Below are 18,999 nucleotides of genomic sequence, written 5' to 3'. Positions count from 1 at the left end.
TCCTCCTGGGAGCAGAATGAAGCTTCTCTCTACAAACAAAAACTGCATCTCTCTCAGGATATTGGCTATTCTAGGAAGTGTGTTTTTTCCACTCTTTGCCTCACTAGAAAGCTTTTTGGCCCAGAAGGTTTTCTCCTGATGCAGAAATGTGAAAGCACTGGGAATCTTGCACATTCATATGGGAAAGCTGTTGCCCACTTAGCTCTGCAGCTGCGAGGGCAGATGCTGCACCGGTAACACCCCCCTGCAAACAGCAATGGGCTTTGCCTTCTGCCCCAACACATCACAGGTGAGCCATGTCATGAGGAAAACCTGCTCAGTTACAACTCCTGGGCCGGACGAGCAAGGACACCACCAGCAGGTCTGCAGGTCAGAAGCCCGGTGCTGGTGCCACACTTCAGGTTCTTGACACAATGATAAGTCAGCATGAGAAACTTAAAGGTGGAGTGGTTCCTGTTGGAATGCCAAAATAGAGGAGAGATCTGGCCTCTGGGGGATTTTAAAAAAAGAAAGCAAGATCTTACTCTCTCTCTATTCCATTTTACAAAATGAAATGCAATATGCAAAAAGCAATCAAGACAGGATGAACAGTTACCAACAAGTAAAACAAATTTCCTGGAATTATTCTGGAATCATATAATCCCTGTCCTAAGGAAGCTACATGCCTTGAAGGTGCAAGACAGCCAGTGACATGTCAAAGGTGAAAGTGTTTCTGAGGTAGTTCAGCTACCTTTTAGCTCATCAGCTGGTATACAGCCTGGGTTTTAAAAGAGGTTGTGCTGGATAGAAGAGTCAGCGTTGAGTTGCACTATCACAGGAAGCTGAGGGGAGCAGAACACCACAAACCAGATTCAGCATGAACTGGCACACAGCTGACAAAACGCTCATCCCTTTGGCGTGGCAGGCTGGTCGTGATTTGGATGTGCCAACATCTCTGTCAGGAGCTGCTGTGACTTCAGGAGCTGTTGTTATCCCTAAGCAGTAGCCAGCACTCATTGGCATTAGGGCTGGGGTGAGACCGTGGCAATTACTACGCTCACTGACTCAGCCTGCAGTAAATCAGTCAATCAATCAATCAATCAATTAAATCACATGTAGCACAAAAGGGCTGTCTTCAGAAGTGAATGGCTCTGTAGATAAAACAATGGAGAAGATTAGTTTCTAATTAATTCTGACGTTCTCTGTCCTCTACTTTGATTCAAGACCTCTCTGTACTCAGAAACTCTACACTGGGATAGCCCAGCAGGAGCAGTGGGGAACGGCAGACCGGCGGATCAGGACCTATTCCTTGTTCTTTGTGTTACGCCAATAAACCTTAAGGACCATAGATGTTACTCTCTGAGAGCAAAAGCAGGCCTGATGAAGGGGACTGCGATTTTTAGAATGGGTCTCCCATATATCATAACTAGGTATCATGAAAAACATTATTTTGATCACATTTCCCAGTTCCTTCATAGCCAGAAGGAATTTCATGACTGGCATTTTCACAACCACTATACTAGCAAAAAGGCTTACAAGCCTTTTTATCCTTTTACACCTGTTCCAGAAAAGCATTTTCCACCCTCCAGCCCATGACCTCTCTAAGCAGAAAAGTCCTATCTGCCACATAAGCTGTCATAAACCAGGCAGGATATGTCAATGTTTCAAATACATCAGTATTTATAAAATTAGAAACTTTAAAGCACAAAAAGGAAAAAAAAAGAAAAAAGGATGGTGGGGGAAAAATGATATTCTACCTTGACTGTTATGTTCTTAAGCTGACAGTATTTAACATTAATGTCTCTGTATTTCCAGGTCACGGTTGAACAGTTCTATTTGTGGGTATCAGTGAGAGATGATCTGCCTTTCACCAGTTCAGGCACTTCACCTACACTTATTCACAGATTATTATTATTTTTAAATGTTTCAAAGGTTTGAATCTGCCCCTTCAAGGTATAATGGGGAAAAAAGCATATTGTAAGTGAAATTAAATTACACTTCTCTTGATTTAAATACAGGTTAAATAAAGGTTAGCTCCACCTGTACATTCATCCACAAGAATGTCAACACCTCCAACTTCACAGACACCCATAAGCTCTTTTCGTAAACGCAAATTCCTAACGACAGAACACCGCTCTGTGACAGTGAAACAGAATGCACACAACCAGCATTTCCCTTTTTGATGAGAAAATGAACATCTCTAACAGATAAGCTGGGATTAAAAATCAACCAAATCTGGACCCCAAAGGCAGTGTGGGTTATGATATGCCGCCATAGATCTGGACTCGACACCCGACAGCAATCATGCACGAAGGAAAATTTTAGAAAGTTGTTATGCAGAGGTTTAACTAGAGCCTGGCAGCTTAATTAGGGACAGGAAAGGTATTTGCACGGCAGTCCCATGTGCAGTAAGGCAAAGCGGTGTCACAGTTCCGTTTCAATGCCGCACCCACCCTCCAACAAAACAAGGACACTGCGTCTGAGTAACATGGGTGGAAATCTCACCCGCCATCCCCAAGTTAAACTGGGGCATTTCTTCACTTTCTGTCACTTCCCTCTGGCTTGGTAAATCTTTTGCAGAGTATGATGCCAAGGCCCGCAGCTTTTTCCTGTTTCTAACAGCGGATGTCTTGGTTTTCACAGGTTGGTTTGTTGTTGGGCACCACTTGTACCCGGGATTTGCCTTCATAAATTCATCCTTGTGCTAGAAAAGAAAAGGAAAAGGACCCGTTACGCCAGTCATGGCACTATACTATTCACAGGGCAACAGAGCGCACCCCTTGTAAGAGGATTTAATACAGTAAATAATCCTTAAATATCTTGATTTTTAACAGTTCAATCACATGCCGAGAGTCTCACTGACAACACAATTTAATAGGAAGAAATAATAAGGTCAGTAGAGCTGTATTTAAAAAAGTGGGTTTTCTCTTCCCTCTCCTGAGGCTCTATCACCCAGAGCAGGCTGAAGTTCTGGTCCTGCAAGCTGCTCTCCAGTGCTTGTACACTCACTCTGGGAAACAGACACCATTTGAGTAATTTTGCAGGTACAATCTTGGTTTACTTTCTAGTTTGAATGCAATTAAAACATACATTTAGCAATAAATGCAGCATGATGCTCCCTAACTTGCACTCATTGTTCTCTAGGAGATCTGTATTTTAGAATAGTTGAGTATACGCTTTCCCAAACCAGGCACCAAATGTAAACCACTACCAGTATCATTTTGTTTTCAGTAATTTCTGATACATGATCCCAGCGTTCCTTCCAAATGTACCGTGCTGCATGGCTGCATACAATAAACTGGGACCATTTAAAACTTTCTTTGGCCCAGAGCACACCGCACACATCTCACTTGTTTGCTATATTCTTGGTAGCAGGCACCAAAACAAACAAAGCCAGGCTACACGTAGCAGGGTGGGGGAAAAGCTCTGGATTCTCAACAGTTTGGGGAGTAGGGAAAGGATGGGGACCTATTTCGTTCACAAAATGCAACAGTGATGTTTTCCAAGTATCTTGCTGATCTTGCTGTAGATGTCTGCCTGACGGCTGACAGGGGTGTACAGCACTGGCTGCTGTGGGAGGCCACCCAGCAAGGACCAGTGCTGACCCCAGGGAGGAGGAACCCGACACCCACCACCTTCCCGGGCACTCAGCAGCTCTCGATGGCAGCAAAGGACCAGAAGAGCTGTTTTACCCTGAAGCACACGGCAGGGCAGCTGCAGGAAGTTCTCCTGGGCTTGCACATGTTCCCACCCACCAGCTGCCGCCAGGCCCCACCACGGCACAGAGAAGCACCTACGTTTCACGCGTGTGCCTGCACAGAAACACGCGCAGAAGGAAGAAAACCCCTTGGGTGTCCCACACAGAAACAGCTCCGGGAACCTGGCCCTCTGATGGAGTCCCTGCAGTGGTTCCCAGCCCAACACCCCACACGCCTTGCGGCAGGATCACCATCGCACGTGCGTCGCTTGCTTCCATTTCCATCTGAACCTGCCAGCCGGCACTTGCTGCCTGCAGGCTGTAGCAAGGGGGAAAACTATTCAGTGGCCAAGCAGCTCAGCGCCAAGTGAACCCGCCGTGTGAAAGCCTGGATTTACAGGAACGGCTGTAAACAACAAAACCCTGCAGGGCTCGCTGACCCCCCCACACCCCCCGCCTTTTCTGAATAGGGCCCGTGTCTTTAATCTGCAGCCTGAGGACTGCAACACTTCTCACCTCGCCCCTTTCCCCCAGTTCGGTTTGGGAGCTCAGTAGGCCACAAAAATAGCCTGGTGGAGGGAAGGGAAGAGGAGGGGGTAAGGGAAGAGATGGGAGGGAAATACACAGTGAAGCAGCTTTGCCTCCCCTCGTTAAAGCCACAGCCCACGCAGGAATCACGTTTCCAGCCTGCAGAGTGGAAAGCACAGAACCGCTAGCAATGAGGTGTGTGAGCTCTTTGTATCAGCCTTGCTGCTTCGAGTAACCAAACTGTTCCACGGAGAAATCCGACGAGCTGACAGGCTGTCCATCACAGGAGAACCGGAACGCCTGCCATTCACCAGACAAGGCAGCGATCAGCTTTCCATCGGTTCCCAACAGGAGCAGTTCACGTGAGCTGCTGTATGAATGGATTTGCTCTGCAAAGCCAGGGCTGAACATTAACCGACCTCCCCAAAGGGGAGGGAGCAAACTGCGGGAGGGCAACACTTGTCCCCTCCTACCGCAGGCGGCTGCCAAAGCAGCAGCACAGCAAGGACAGGAGCTCCCAGTTGGGCTGCCTGTACCTGCGGAACCGCTGGCCGAGCACTCATGGGCAGACCCGTCCAGCTCCGTCACTGAGCAGCAGCAGCCGGGATTCATCAGGCTGCTCCCTGCAGGAACAATCCCCACTGCCGGGGTCTTGCTGACGCACGGCCGTGTTTAAAAACAACGGGCTTTCTCGCAAGGGAAACGGGGCTTGAGCAACCGTAACCTGGCTGGCGATTTTCCAAGGCAGCTGGATATTCCCAGTAAGGCCTGTGAGAGTTAACAGAAGAACACTACCCCTGTTATGGGAGTAACTAAAAACGCTGGAGCACGTTTATGAGTGGCCAGATTTCATTTTCCCCTCGGTGAAGGGAAACGCTAACGAACGGCAGGAACGCTTGTGGTTCCACTTGATAAATCCTCTCAGCTAATGGGCTTATATCCTAGATCGTGGAACTTTAAAAGTTAAGTTGATCAAGGGAGTCTGCAGGATACAAATAGACAGCCTGCTGCTAAGGAAACCACCAACAGAAGCCAACACTGAGTTCTACAGGCACAGCACGAGCTCTCCAGGGCAGGTGTTTAAAGAATAAAAATTATATGCTATCTCTCTTCTACACATTCTTGGAACCAGTTGTAATGATGCAAACTACTTAGATTTATTGTTTTGCTTTGACTGTGAGTATGCAATTTGTTCTTCATGACAAGAAAAAGAAATAAATCGCTACGGGAGCAATGATTTCTACAGCAGTATCATTAATAGTTTCAAATCTGTCACTCCATGCAGAACTCCTGCAATTATTTTCCTTGTTAATGAATGAGTTTCCTTCATTCAAGACAAAAGGCTAAGAAAAATAGTGATGGATCTCCTAACTGCCCTTTTCCCACACCTTTCAGGAAGCTTCACCAATTTGTGAGTGGGAATGCAGAACAAACCAGGAACAGCTGGACAAAGCTGATACTCAGGTATTTCTACACTGTCACAGACAGGGAACTACAGAGGCATTCCAGACCCCGCTTCAAAAATGACCTGCCATGCAGAACACTTCAATTTCCCTGTGGGCTCTTCCATGCTCACACAAAGTACTGAACCGCCAAACCTTGTACCCGTGTGTTAACAGTAACAGACAACTTCGGGTGACAGGTACAGGTACAGAGAATGGTTTCTCCATCATTTCACAGCTCTCTGTGCTTCTTGTAGCGCTCCACCGTTGCTGGACAAATGAGAGATGTCCTTCCTTCTGACTGGCCCTCCATCATTTTTCCTAAGATCGAGTTCAGTGGTTACCCACAACCTACATCACGTGGGTAACTACAGGGATCTGTTCTGGGGTGATGTTATCAGCCTGAGTGCCTGGCTGTGTCCCCCTCACTCTGCTATTGAGATCTGCAGCCTTCCTGGGGCCAGCTTACCAAGCAAGCTATTTCTTAAAAGACCTCATTTAAATTTGAAGTTGACCTAAAGATACTTTGTGAAATATGGGGATAAATCTCTTTTCCTTGCTCCCAGTTAAAGGACTCTGACGATGGGTTGCTCTCTGATTCAGACACCGGACTCTGCCTCACGAAACGCTGCTCTGTCGGAAACTGGGGAACAATACATAGGGAGAGTACTTCATGAAACACTAAGAATTTTTAAATTCTTTAGCATCAAAAGTAAAAAGCAACTACATTTGTTGACTACGCTTTTTCTTTTGTCCACCTGTATTATAACAGCAACCTGTATTACCAATAGCAAATGCACAGCCTGAGCGAAGGATCACTGGTCAGCTGACACTGAACTGTATGTTACTGTGTTCAGTGGCCCCTGCCCATGCACTGTCCCCCTGTTAATGCTCGTACCGCAGGGATTACCAGGTGATATCTACCACAAAATACGTAGATTTGTGCCAATGACTACTAGAGCCAGGTTAGTTTGTGTACACAGACCAATTTCTTTTCATTCTGGTCCGAAGGACCACGTGATTCAAAGCAAGAACAGCAGCTGCTCTGGGCACCAGAATCCCACTGGGGAAGCTGAGGAACTCAGGGAAGAGGAAGACCTCACAGAAAACATTGAATACACAGAGAAACAGAAAACAGGCAAATAGGTAATGAACTCCCTTTACATCCCGGCAGAACACACCTCCTTGGCCATGTTAGTGTATTTCTGCTCTTCTTCTGTCTCTACAACAGCCCACCGACCCGCCAGGACCTTGGTTGCATCACGGCTATTGAGCCAAGGGTGGTCTTTATGCACGAGAGCGCGATGGTGTTTGCAGAACAAGAAAAACGCATTCACTGGTCGGCGAGCTCGTTGCTCTGAGGACTTCTCTTCGGTTCCATCAGCATCCCGCTCTAAACCATCTGCGCCAAGGAGTGACACCTAGCAACAACAAAAGGGAAGGGGTGAGATCCGAGACGGAGCTGAGAAGGTAGCACAGCTTGTCAAGAGCATGGACTGCTACCCACTGTTCCTCTTTCATGTGGGCATGAATGACCTAACAAGTCACAACCTGTGTGGAATCAAAGAAGACTACAAAGTCCTGGGGTCAACAGTGCAAAATTCAGGTGCCCGAGTTACCTTTTCCTGCATTTTACCAGTTAGGGGGAAAGAGGCAGCCGCAAATCAACAGATAATGCACATCAACTCTTGGTTGTGCGGCTGGTGCCGTTGTGAGGGCTTTGGGGTGTATGACAGTGGGGCATCCTTTGACATTAACCTATTGGGGAGGGATGGAGTTCACCTGTCTGGCAGAGGCAAGGGTATCTTTGGTAAAAGGCCAGCCAGCTTGGTAAGGAGGGCTTCAAACTGAATGTGCCCAGGCATGGGGTCCAGGGTGGCAATGCCCCTGCCGTTTCATTTGACTGGGGAATAGACCAGGCGAAGCAGAGCAACAACAAGTGTCCCACAGCTGCCTCTCCAGAAGAAAACCAGAAGGCCAGCTCCCTCCAGGGCATGTCTAGCTATGGTAGATCCTCCTCCGTCCCTCCAGGGAAACCTGCGTGCTCAGTTACCTCCCCAAAATGCCTGTACACCAATGCACACAGCACGGGGAGCAAACAGGAGGAGTTAGAGATCTGTGTGCGGCTGCAGGGCCGTGATCTCATAGCACCAACGGAGACACGGTGGGACAGCTCAATGACGGGAACACTGTCATGGATGGCTACGGGCTCTTCAGGAAAGACAGGCCAGCCAGGCGAGGTGGGGGAGTTGCCCTCTGTGAAAAAGGATCTGGAATGTATCGAGCTTTGCCTAGGGGAGGGACAAGTTGAGAGCTTACGGGTGAGACTTAAGGGGCAGGCTAATGTGGGTGACACTATTGTGGGTGTTTACTACAGGCCACCTGACCAGGAGGAGGAAGTCAATGAGGCCTTCTACAGCCAGCTGAAAGTGGCCTCACAATCACAGGCTCTGGGTCTCATGGGGGACTTCAACTACCCTGACATTTGCTGGAAAAGCAACCCAGCCAAGCAGCCACAGTCCAAGAGGTTCCTACAGAGCACTGAGGACACTTTCTGACACAGGTGGTGGAGGAACCAATGAGGAGAGGGGCGCTGCTTGACCTCATACTGACAAACAAAGAAGGATTGGTTGGAGATGTGAAGGTTGGGGGCACCCTTGCTGTAGTGACCACGAGATGGTGGAGTTCAGGGTCCTGCATGGGAGAAGCAGGGCACTAAGTAGGATGGCAACCCTGGACTTGGAGAGCCAACTTCAGCCTCCTCAAAAACCTACCTGGAGGAATCCCGTGGGCTGGGGCTCTAGAAAGCAGAGGGGCCCAAGAGAGCTGGTTGCTATTCAAGCAGCACTTCCTCCAAGCTCAAGATGGGTGCATTCCTATGAGGAAGAAGTGGAGCAAAGGAGGCAGGAGGCCTGCTTGGATGGGCAAGGAGCTTCTAGTAAAACTCAAAGGGAAGAAAGAAATGTACAGCAGGTGGAAAAAGGGGCTAGTCACTTGGGAGGGATATAGAAACACTGCCAGAGAACGCAGGGATGCAACCAGGAAAGCTAAGGCCCACTTGGAATTAAAGCTAGCCAAGGATGTCAAAAACAACAAGAAGGGCTTCTTCAAACACACTGGCAGTAAAAGAAAGACGAAGGAAACTGTGGGCCCATTGCTGAATGAGGTGGGTGCCCTGGTGACAGAGGATATGGAGAAGGTGGAGTTGTTAAGTGTTGCCTTTGCCTCAGTCTTTACTACTAAAGCTGACCCTCAGGAGTCCCTGACCCTGGCACTAGGGAAAGAAGTCAGAAGAAAGGAAGACTACCCCTTGGTCGAGAAGGATTGGGTTAGGGATCTTCTAGGTAAACTAGACACCCACAAATCCATGGGCCCTGAGGGGATGCACCCACAAGTGTTGAGAGAGCTGGCGGATGCCATTGCAAAGCCGCTCTCTCCCCTAAAATAAATGAACCAAAGCTTACTGCACATTAGTGCGGAAATAAAAATGTATGCTCAGCTCCAAGAATTCAAGTGGTGTTCAGAAGGTTGTTTTCTTAAATTGTGAACCATTTAACCCGAGTCATCACCCTGAAGCAGCAGTTCTACTCTAAAGAGGCTTTTGAGCAAGATGGGTCATCATCCTCTAGGCTGAACACACATTTAGGAGATCCGAGACACAGAGTAAGTCAGATCCTGGCTGTTACACAGGCACCACTTACTACAGGAAGACACACGGTCGCTCTTTGCTTCAACTTTGGAGTGAATCTCTGCAATCATCAACCACAAAAATCCTCAGGATTTAGCCCCACTGATGGAAGGACTGAGGCCACAGACTGACTTCAAACTTTACCTTTGCAGCATGGCCTGGAAGCCCCCAGCCCCTTAAGTATGTCGAGCTACATAATCTATCCTCTGTGCCCTCTCTTCTCTCCTATAAAATAGGGGGTCGTTCATAGCATGAACAGGTAAAATATTTCAGCCCCTGTATTTTAATAAATCTGTGTTTCCAAATCTTTTCCCCCCCATTTTTGCTTATTCAAGTTCTCCTAAGTTTTGACCTGCATTTCAGAGACTTTTTTGGGATTCACTTGTTGCTGATGCCTCTCTCAGTCAAATGTAGGATTGGCATAATGAAAAATGTTCTAATTCTCTAGTACATCGCATAGGACTTTTCCTCTTAAAAAAGGGATGCTGACATAGTGTGATGAACTTGTTTTCCTTTGGATTGCTTCATCTACCATATTGCTACCACACTTCATGGGCACTTCTGTCATAATTGTTGATATATTCACATACTATTAATATAATTATGAGAGAGAGAAGCTGTCCCATCAAAAGAAAATAAATCCAATCAAATGCAAAACACAGCTAACATGGACACTTTCATTCATTTTTTTTGTATGGAAGATTTTGGCAAGACACAGCGTAACTACTTAGACAAGGCACTCCATGGTCACGTGAATGCACATATGATTATATGACAGCACAAGTTTTACTGGCATTATTTACTTTTTGAATGGCAAAACATCAGTGGAATCCATTTAGAGGACTTTTCAGATTCTATTTATTTACCCGATTTTTTTTCCCCTCAACACATCATCAGTACCATGTTAGTTGCTTGTTTTGTACGGGAGATGGGAAGCTGGCAGACAGAAGCAAGCCAAAATACCGACTCCTGCTCTCCCTCTCAGGGATCCCTGAGTGCTGGCAAGCATCCCTAGCAGCAGGCTTTTGGAAAGAGAGCTGGACCTGGACTGTACCAGAACCGAAGCATGGGTTTAAGCTTGGCCGTTAAATAGTTCCCTGGAAAGTCAGAGTCTTTGCAGGATTTGGGGCTTAAAAGTATAGAAGCTTGTCCCGGTTTGGCTGGGACAGAATCACAGCCCAGCCACGCTAGGCAGTTCCAGGGCAGCCGACCTGAGTTAGCTCCAGGGGTAGCCCACACCATGATGGCATGGTCATTCTAAAGGGGGAAGGTTTGCTGAGGAGAGGGAGCTCCTGTGGGGTTCCTCTGGCTTCTCCTCAGGACTGCCCTCTGGCCAATGGGGACAGCTGCATATTCCCTTGGCTAAGCACGTCTCTGGTGGTATTGGTGGTGTTTTCACTAAATCTGCTGCACTTCTACCCCAGGTCTGCTCTCCTTTTCCCCAATTCCCCTCCCTGGCTGGTGAGGGTTCACCAGGTGACAGAGTAACTGTTACAGCTTAGCCCCGGGTACAGGCTCAATGTAGACAAGGATACACGACACCCACAGTGCAAAGTCTGCAATAACTGGAATTTATGAACCATATCACAAAAAAAGTCTTTTCTTCTAAAGTACAAGTAAAAATACCATGTATCTTTTAAGGCAGACGCAATGGCTTTTAAAAGTTAGCAGGAGGGCAGACAATTAAAACAAGCTAATGAGATTTTACAAGACATTTCTCAGCGTAAGGATGACAAGCGAGAGATGCTATGGAAAAAGTAGGAATACTCCAACAAGACAAGACAAAAGTACGGACAGCTTTGCTTACAGGAAGCCATAGATGCTTTATAACATCACCAGAGGATGCTTGTCAAGGCTGACATTCATGATCCACTGACAGCAAGAGATACCTTCAGGGTGATGTTCTACACCTCCCTTTGGTGCAGATACAGATCAAATAGAAGAGAGATATTACACCAGTAAAAAAAATTAACAATTCCATTTCTTTTTTTGTGTGTGTGTGTGTGTGTGCTGGCTGTATTATTTCCTTTCTAGTCCTTGAAACATTAACCAAAGAATGACAGTTTTATTGGATGACTCAGAAATACGTATACCTAATAGGGCTTCAGAGAGAAAAAAATAGATTCCTTAAGAAAAGAGCTGGATGGTGGGGTGGAGCAGGGGAGAAGAATAATTGTTCAGGTTTTTTACAGCATATGTTTCTATTTCAATGAGACAACTGTATGCAGGTCTTCTTTTTCTTTGAGTGTTCATTAAAAACAAGTGTTTGATTACCTTCATGAACATTAAGTTTTGTTTTCCTCCTATCATCCTCTGTTATTTACAAAACCTGATAACAGACAGCAGACTGACTTCTGCGGTCCTCGTTTTGGGACAAGCTCACCCCACAGTTGACCTGTCACCAAGAATGCTGCTAGTGGTTGTGCTGAACCAGCTGCACTCACCAGGCATTGCCCAAACTACGTCTACAGACACAGAAATCCTTACAAAGCTCTTCAAAAGCAACCAGGCGCTGTAAGGCACACAGTGATACAGGCTAGAAAGAAATCCAAGACCTGCAGAAGCAGAACCCTGGAGATGTGAATTTTGACTACGGTGGTTTTGACTTCCCTGTGGGAAGGTTCTCTGTGGAAGAATGTCTGAACTTCAGCAACGCTCATCTCACCTCCATGAGGACAGTGGAAATGAATTTCTGGTTTCCTGTTACCTTAAAACCCCATTTCCTGGAGTCCAGCTGGGCCCTCAGCTGACTCCATGCAGATAACTGGTACAAAGGAACAAAGGGAAAGTTTCAAGTGGATTTCCCACACCTTCTGCTCCGTTTTACACGATCTAATTCTCTACTACCTTGTAAAAACAAATACCAAAGAGAGAAAAGGGGACCAAACTATGGCACTAATGGCTTGGTGTACTGGGGGTGACCGAGGCAGAGACCTGAGCTGTTCCAACAAAGAAGCAGGCGACTGGGACATGAGTTCATGTTCTCACAGGTCTAGTGGGCTGAAGAGGTATTTGAACTTTCAAATAAATGCAAAAGGAGATTGCTGGCAGTAAAATACACCTACATCATGCAACAACTTTTTTTTTTTTAAAATAAATTTCTTTTCACTCTGGAATAACTGGACCAGAATATTTCTATAATGAAGAACAAGAACTGGTTGACGCTAATTACTGACTAGTCAGTGAATATATTCTTTATTGTTGCACAGCCGAAAAACATGAGCGAGCTTTCTAATTTTCAGCGATGTGATGGTTTAATGGAGGATGTGCTGAGACTCAGTGGAGCCCTGTTTGCTAGCAGAGGTTTGGGACAGACTGTCACGCCATGAAATTCTTGGCAACACAGCAACAGGTCTCACTTAATTTTTAACGACATACTCTTCCATCTTCAGAAATTTTTTTAAACTGACTTAAAACTCAGATCTGAGTTACTTGTTTTGTTCTCTAACATATAAAATCAAGCCCCAAGATCAAGAGGATGTCAACAGCACTTTTTAAATTATTTTTTTTTAAGTGAATCTTTCGTACCTAATAATCTAAAGGGCGTTTCAAGTGCTGGCTCTCTCCAAATCTGCTTTTAAAATGGAAACCACACAGACAGCGAGTGCACAGGATGGCACAAGAACCGAACAAGAACACCTCATCCATTCAACGCATAGAAAAAGCTTGCTTATTCTGTGCAAGGAATACTCTGCCCAGGTGTGCTCGTGTCACCATTTCAGGCAACTGTACTAAATGAACATGAACCTTTCCATCAGACTTAACCATAATATAAAAAATAAAGCTTGAAAAGTCAGGAGAAGATACGTAATCTACTGCAAAGTCTTTTAATGATAGCTAATTTTAAACAAAGATTTCTTTTTTGTTTTTCTTTCTAGTTCTCTTCTTTTACAGAAGACAACATGAAGAAATACAATAAAACAATATTTTACCTTGTAGGGATTTCTTCAGCCTTCAGGAATGTCCTCATTGAAATAAGTGGGAGACAGGCAAATCCTGCCTGCTACAAAATTGCCCTCAAAAGACACACTTAGGAACCGGATCCTATCGTTACAGTGCATGAGCACACCGATCAGGAAATTAAAAAGACAAAACTTAGCATAGATCTCGATTATCGGGTCTTCCTTACACCCCTGTCAGAGAACAAACACAGATGACTGGACCTGAATTCCGCATTTAACCCAAATTTGTGAGTGCCACATTAGGTATGGTACCGGAAAACCAAGGTAAGAGTGTACCATCATCAGGCTGCCAGCAAGTGCTTGTTGTCAGTAGGGCAAACTACTTGGCAGCTGTAATCTAGAAAATACACTCAAAAAAATAAAAAAAGAAAAGAAAGGAAAGAGAAAACAGTAAAAAGTCAGGGAAAGACGAGGGAAGCAAAAAGAGTGAAAAAAGGGCAAAGGAAAAAAAAAAGAATGAAGAAATAGGGCAAAGAAAAATAAAGGAAAAGCTCTGTGAAAGCTCATTGTTTAGCTTGAGAGAGACAAAATAACGGGCTTTGAATACAAAAAAAGACATCAGCAATTAGCCTTATTTTCCACATCCTTAATGCAGAGCACAAGTGGGTGGCTCTGCTGAGGGGAAGGAAACTGGAGGCCGAGCCCGTGGGAGCACTCGCTTACAGGCAGCGGCACAGGAGCAGCAGAAGGGAAGTGTCTGCCAGGGGTCACCCAGCGCCAGGTCATCGTGGGTCATTGTCCCTACTCCATAGGCTGAACATAGAAAAAAATCATCTCATTAAGAAAACTAAGTGGTGCATGACATTGCAAATATGTAACTAAAAAAGTATTTTTTAAAAGGACTCAAAATGTCCTGAACACAAGTAGGACAGGACTTCGGACAATCTTTATAAATACAACCACCGCCCCAGTTCTCTGAAGTCTTTCATTATGCTGCTGTTTGCTGTCTTTTTCCCTCCATTTGAATGGTCGTTCCCCAGGCTGAATGCCAACAGCCACTTATTAGGTAAAACAAATCAGTACATTTATCTTAAACTTGTCAGTGCTGGAAGGTACCAGCTCCCAGGCTTGTGGGAGTCGGCCCCTAGACCTACAAAAATAACCTTTATAAAGTGAGATATGGTTTAGGATATGGTTAAGCCTTTATTTTCTACTATGCTTTATCCTAAATACACCTAATCCCTGAAAAAAGTCAGGACCTCAAACACTAATTATTCATTTTGTAAAAATAACAAAGTACCCAGCACTTTCCCAATGGAGTTGCTGAGGCTGGGCACAGCAGGTTTGGCTCTATTTTGAACCAAGCTTTAAGGAACCTCTCGCGGATGAAATGGCAAGCCACCCACCCTGCAGGAAACGCTCGCTCTGCCCGGGCAATGCAGCTGCTGCTTGGCAGAAACACATCGCTTCCACACCAAAACAAAACACCGACGCCACTCCAACACGGTACACGTCCCCCAGCCCAGCAGCTCCGCAGTAGGTGAGCATTAAGTGCGGAAGGGAAGGAGGTGGCAAGGGAAACAAGCCTGCCCAAATGGCACAGCAGTGTGGGAGCAGGAGGGATTGGCACGCCGTGGGCGATGGGTCGGGGAAAAGGAGGAGGACGCAGCAGAAATGCGGCCGCTACCCAGTGCCAAAGGTGACCCGTGCCGGGGCTGCGATGAAATGGCCAGTAACCGCATCACGGCACTGGTGCCCGCACTGGATACAGCGGGGCCAAAAGGGAGCAGCTGGGGTGCTGGCCCCAGGCAGGCAGGCAGGGAGGAGCAGGCAGGCAAGGGCTGCAGGGCAGCCCAGGGCAGGGCACCCCACCGGCTGGCTGCCCCCCAGGCTGGCAGTGCTCCCGGGCACAGCGAGGGGCACGGCTGGGCGCCAGCTGATGCAGCTGCTGGGGTGCGGGGGGACAGGTCCCATCGGCCAGCCAGGCACTGCTCCTGCTGTCCCCAGCCCCCGAGTGAGGGGCTGGGCACGTTGGCTGCTTTGGGGCTCCTGCACCCCTGGGTCACCTCTTCAGCCATATCGAGCCCCCACCCAGTGTTTTGGGAAGAGGGAAATGACAGGGAAGAGGAGAAGCCAGGCTGGCGTTCAGCAGCTCTGCTGAGCCATGCCCTCACTGGAGACCTTCGCAGGCCCAGAGGAAAGCCAACGAGGTGCTCGAGGCTTACTCGAAGCAGGCTCCCCGTGAGCTCAGGGTTGGAGGAGAGGGAGGACACAGAGCAGGGGCCAAGCCTGGGCAGCAGGGGAAGGGGTTGGAGGTGCTTACTTCTAAAGTGGCTTTGGAACCCAGCCCTGGGGGTTCCAGGTGCCAGCCCAGGGGGAGCAGGCAAGGGTGGGGCAGGCAGGGAGGCAAAGGGAAGCTTACACCGAAGGCTCACCCTTTTAAAACTAAACTTAAAACAAAACCCCAACCACAAGCAGCATGCACCGTGGAAATAAACCACCAGCCAACCTGCCCAAATGATGGCCTGCAACTGTCTGCAGAGCGGCTCACTGGTGCAGCTGAGGGGAACACTGCTCACCACAGAAGGACGCCAACTAAAGAGTCTGAAGTAGCCAGCCAGAACCCTTTTGCATTGACTTTTTTTTTTCAGATTGTGTGGCTTTCTTCCATAGTCACTTGAAAAAAAGCAGTTGGCTGAAGACTCATGTCTTAGGCAAAACAGGCCACCTGCTATTGCAGGGCTCATTGCAGCCTTCAGCAGCTGCAGAGGCAGGAACAAGAAACCCGGCAAGTCACAGGCCACAGCTACACTTACTGCACTGAAACGTTAACGAGACTCCAGTGACACACCCCTCCAGCCAAAATTCCGGGTCATAAAGCACAGAAGACAGCCACTTCTTGGAGTGAGAGCTGCCTTTCCGGACACCAGGCACTAACCTCCCCAGGCGCCAACCAACGGCCACAGCAGGTCTGCCCGCAGCCACGCACATCCCCTGGGAAAATCCACCCAGATCAGCCCAGTGCTTTCCTTTGCCTGGAGCTCCTGGAGAGCAGGCAGGAGGTGCCCTCGCTGCGTGCTCTGTGCAGCGCTGACGCCAAGGAGATGGGCACCGGAGAGCAGCGCCAAGCCCCCCCCATGAGGTCAGTCACCCCGGGGATGGATACACTGGGACACCTGCGCTCCTAAACCTGGCCCTGCTCCTAGGTGAAGGAGGCAGGACCCACCCAGCCAGAAAGCTTTGTCGTCCTTTTGCTCCAAAGCAGCAGTTCTTTTTGCTCCTACGTCTGCTGCCACAACAGGAGAGAGTGCCAAGAACCCCGGGAGGGTGAGCAGAACAAACGTCCGAAATCCCAAATGCAGAGGAGGCAGAGTCAGTGCTTTGCAGGGCTTCCCCCCAGAGCCGTTTCTCAATAGCACACTTCTCCTCCAGAACACAGAGCAGGCTGTGAAATGCCTCCACCTCTCAGACAGGGGACGAGTGCTTGTCTGCAGAGCAGTACAGAGCACAGCAGCAGCACAACCCAAAACCCACTGACTTTTAGCAGGTTAAAGTAGGGGAGAAATTTTGACAGACTGAATAGTTGCATGACAATGAAAACAGGGGTCCAGAACCGAGGAAGCACTCACATACAGACCCTGAAACATTGTCCACATAGATCAGTAATACCTGTATTTCTCTTTTTTCTGAAGGCAGCATTTTAAGCATCAGGAATGAGCTTTTAATGCGGACTAGATTCCTTAGTGCAGTGGTTTAATTTGATCACAGAAGAAGGAGATACAGCTGAAGGAACTTTGACTCTGTTTTTGGAAACACCACCATCTCGCAGAACTATGCAGATCCACTTAAAATCCTTTTGGGTCTATCAAAATTTGTAATGATTCTGAAAACAGATGTACCATCTCATTACACAAGTTTCAAGTGTCATCTAGCGGCTATTTTCACTTTTATTTCAATTTGGCATTTAAAAATAACTTTCCCCCTTCTTAAATTTTAAAAAGCTTGTTATTTCTATCATTACTGTTATTTTATTATGCGACTCTGGCTCCTGCAATGGTAAGTAGATGCCTAAGTTTAAGCATTCAGATGGACTGAATCTGAGCCATAAGACAGCTGATTTCAGGACTAAAGAATTAAAAGAAAAAGAGAAAAAAAATCATATCCATCTTGTCTATAGAAACAAAACAAGGCACAAATGTCAGTTCATGATTTAGAGCTTTTTCAGTACACCTTAATCACTTCTTACAATGAGAAAATTCTGACACGTTAAAGTCCGTAATAAAGCGTATTCTAAGCATTCCTCACATCAGATAAAGCCAAAAATCCACAGTGCCATGTCAGGAGGTTTGTGTTTTACACTAACCCAACTGGTGATCTCACACAGGCCCAAAACTTTGATACTCAGCTCAAGTTGGTGATTTATCATATCACTCTCATAATGGGAACAATTAGTTCAAGTTTTCTGTCTCCTACCTCAAATAGCCTCTTATTCGCCAAGAATAAGGAATGGAGCTGACTAGGTAGCCGGAAAAATGGCTAAACCTGCACATGCAATGCAGCGTGCCCAAACAGGCATCAGACCTGCACTGCATGCCAGGCAGACATGGCGTGAAACATGCAAAGCACATCAAATCCTGAATCCCATGTGTCACAAAGACATGCAAGTCCATTTATGCTGCAGCCTGCTAGAGCTCGGTGACAAGACGCGCTGTACGTAAGCCCTACACCAAATTAGAAGCCAGTTACATTCCTCAGTGAGTGTTTGATATTTGACATTTTTCTTTCCCCAGATCACCTCTGTCGTGTAACTTTTCACAGGCTGTTACAGAAATTCAACTCTGCAGGCTTCTAAAATTTCCTGCTTGTTTAGGCCATGGAAGTTACACTACATATACAAGAACAAGCCCTTCTTTACACAGGAGCTCACATTAGTAAATCCAAACCAACTCAGCTGCCTCCAATTCTTATTTCAGTCTCAGAGCTGTTGATTCTCAGTTACCTTAGGCTGCTTCCTCAACACCACAAAGCTCAGAGGATGTCAGGGGAATAAAGCTGTACTGAATGTTGATAGTGGTTGACAGGCAGCTGAATATGAGTCAGCAGTGTGCCCAGGTGGCCAAAAAAGCCAACAGCATCCTGGCTTGTATTAGGAATAGTGCGGCCAGCAAGAGTAGGGAGGTGATTGTCCCTGTCTACTCAGCACTGGTGAGGCCACACCTCAAGTACTGTGTCCAGTTCTGGGCACCTCAATACAAGAAGGTCATTGAGGTGCTGGAGAGAGCGCAGAGAAGGGCACAAAGCTGGTGAAGGGCCTAGAGAACAAGTCTTATGGAGAGCGGCTGAGGGAACTGGGGCTGTTTAGTCTTAAGCAAAGGAGGCTGAGGGGAGACCTTACTGCTCTCTACAACTGCCTGAGAGGACATTGTAGAGGGGCAGGTGCTGGTCTCTTCTCACAGGTAATTAATGACAGGACAAGAGGGAACGGGCTCAAGCTGCACCAGGGTAGGTTTAGGCTTGACATTAGGAAAAAATTTTTCACTGAAAGGGTGTCAGGCACTGGAATAGGCTCCCCAGGGAGGTGGTGGAGTCACCATCCCTCAATGTGTTTAAAGGTCATTTAGATGTGGTGCTTAGTGGTTGATGGTTTAGGGGTGTCCTTGGTACAGTAGGGTTGATGGTTGGACTCGATCTCAAAGGTCTTTTCCAACCTGAGTGATTCTATGATTCTAATGTTGGAATTTACATCCATGACATATGTGGCTG

General features: G+C 47.0%; 1 protein-coding gene across 1 annotated transcript in view; it reads right to left on the bottom strand.

The window, feature by feature from the left end:
• LOC147413155 (axonemal central pair apparatus protein HYDIN-like) overlaps positions 1-18,999 on the bottom strand; it is an 82,325-nt gene that overhangs the window by 54,765 nt on the left and 8,561 nt on the right. The window contains exons 3-6 of the mRNA XM_086480599.1: positions 6,828-7,067; positions 6,228-6,289; positions 4,929-4,972; positions 4,741-4,791 (exon numbers count right to left, since the gene is read on the bottom strand). Of these exons, the coding sequence (XP_086336725.1) occupies positions 4,741-4,791; positions 4,929-4,972; positions 6,228-6,289; positions 6,828-7,067 (397 nt within the window). The remainder of the gene's footprint in view (positions 1-4,740; positions 4,792-4,928; positions 4,973-6,227; positions 6,290-6,827; positions 7,068-18,999) is intronic.

This window comes from Leptosomus discolor, unplaced genomic scaffold, assembly GCF_034619465.1.
Source record: "Leptosomus discolor isolate bLepDis1 unplaced genomic scaffold, bLepDis1.hap2 HAP2_SCAFFOLD_63, whole genome shotgun sequence".
NCBI classification, from domain to species: domain Eukaryota; kingdom Metazoa; phylum Chordata; class Aves; order Leptosomiformes; family Leptosomidae; genus Leptosomus; species Leptosomus discolor.
The sequence above is the reverse complement of the archived record's forward strand: the minus strand, read 5'-3'. Positions and strand labels throughout refer to the sequence as shown.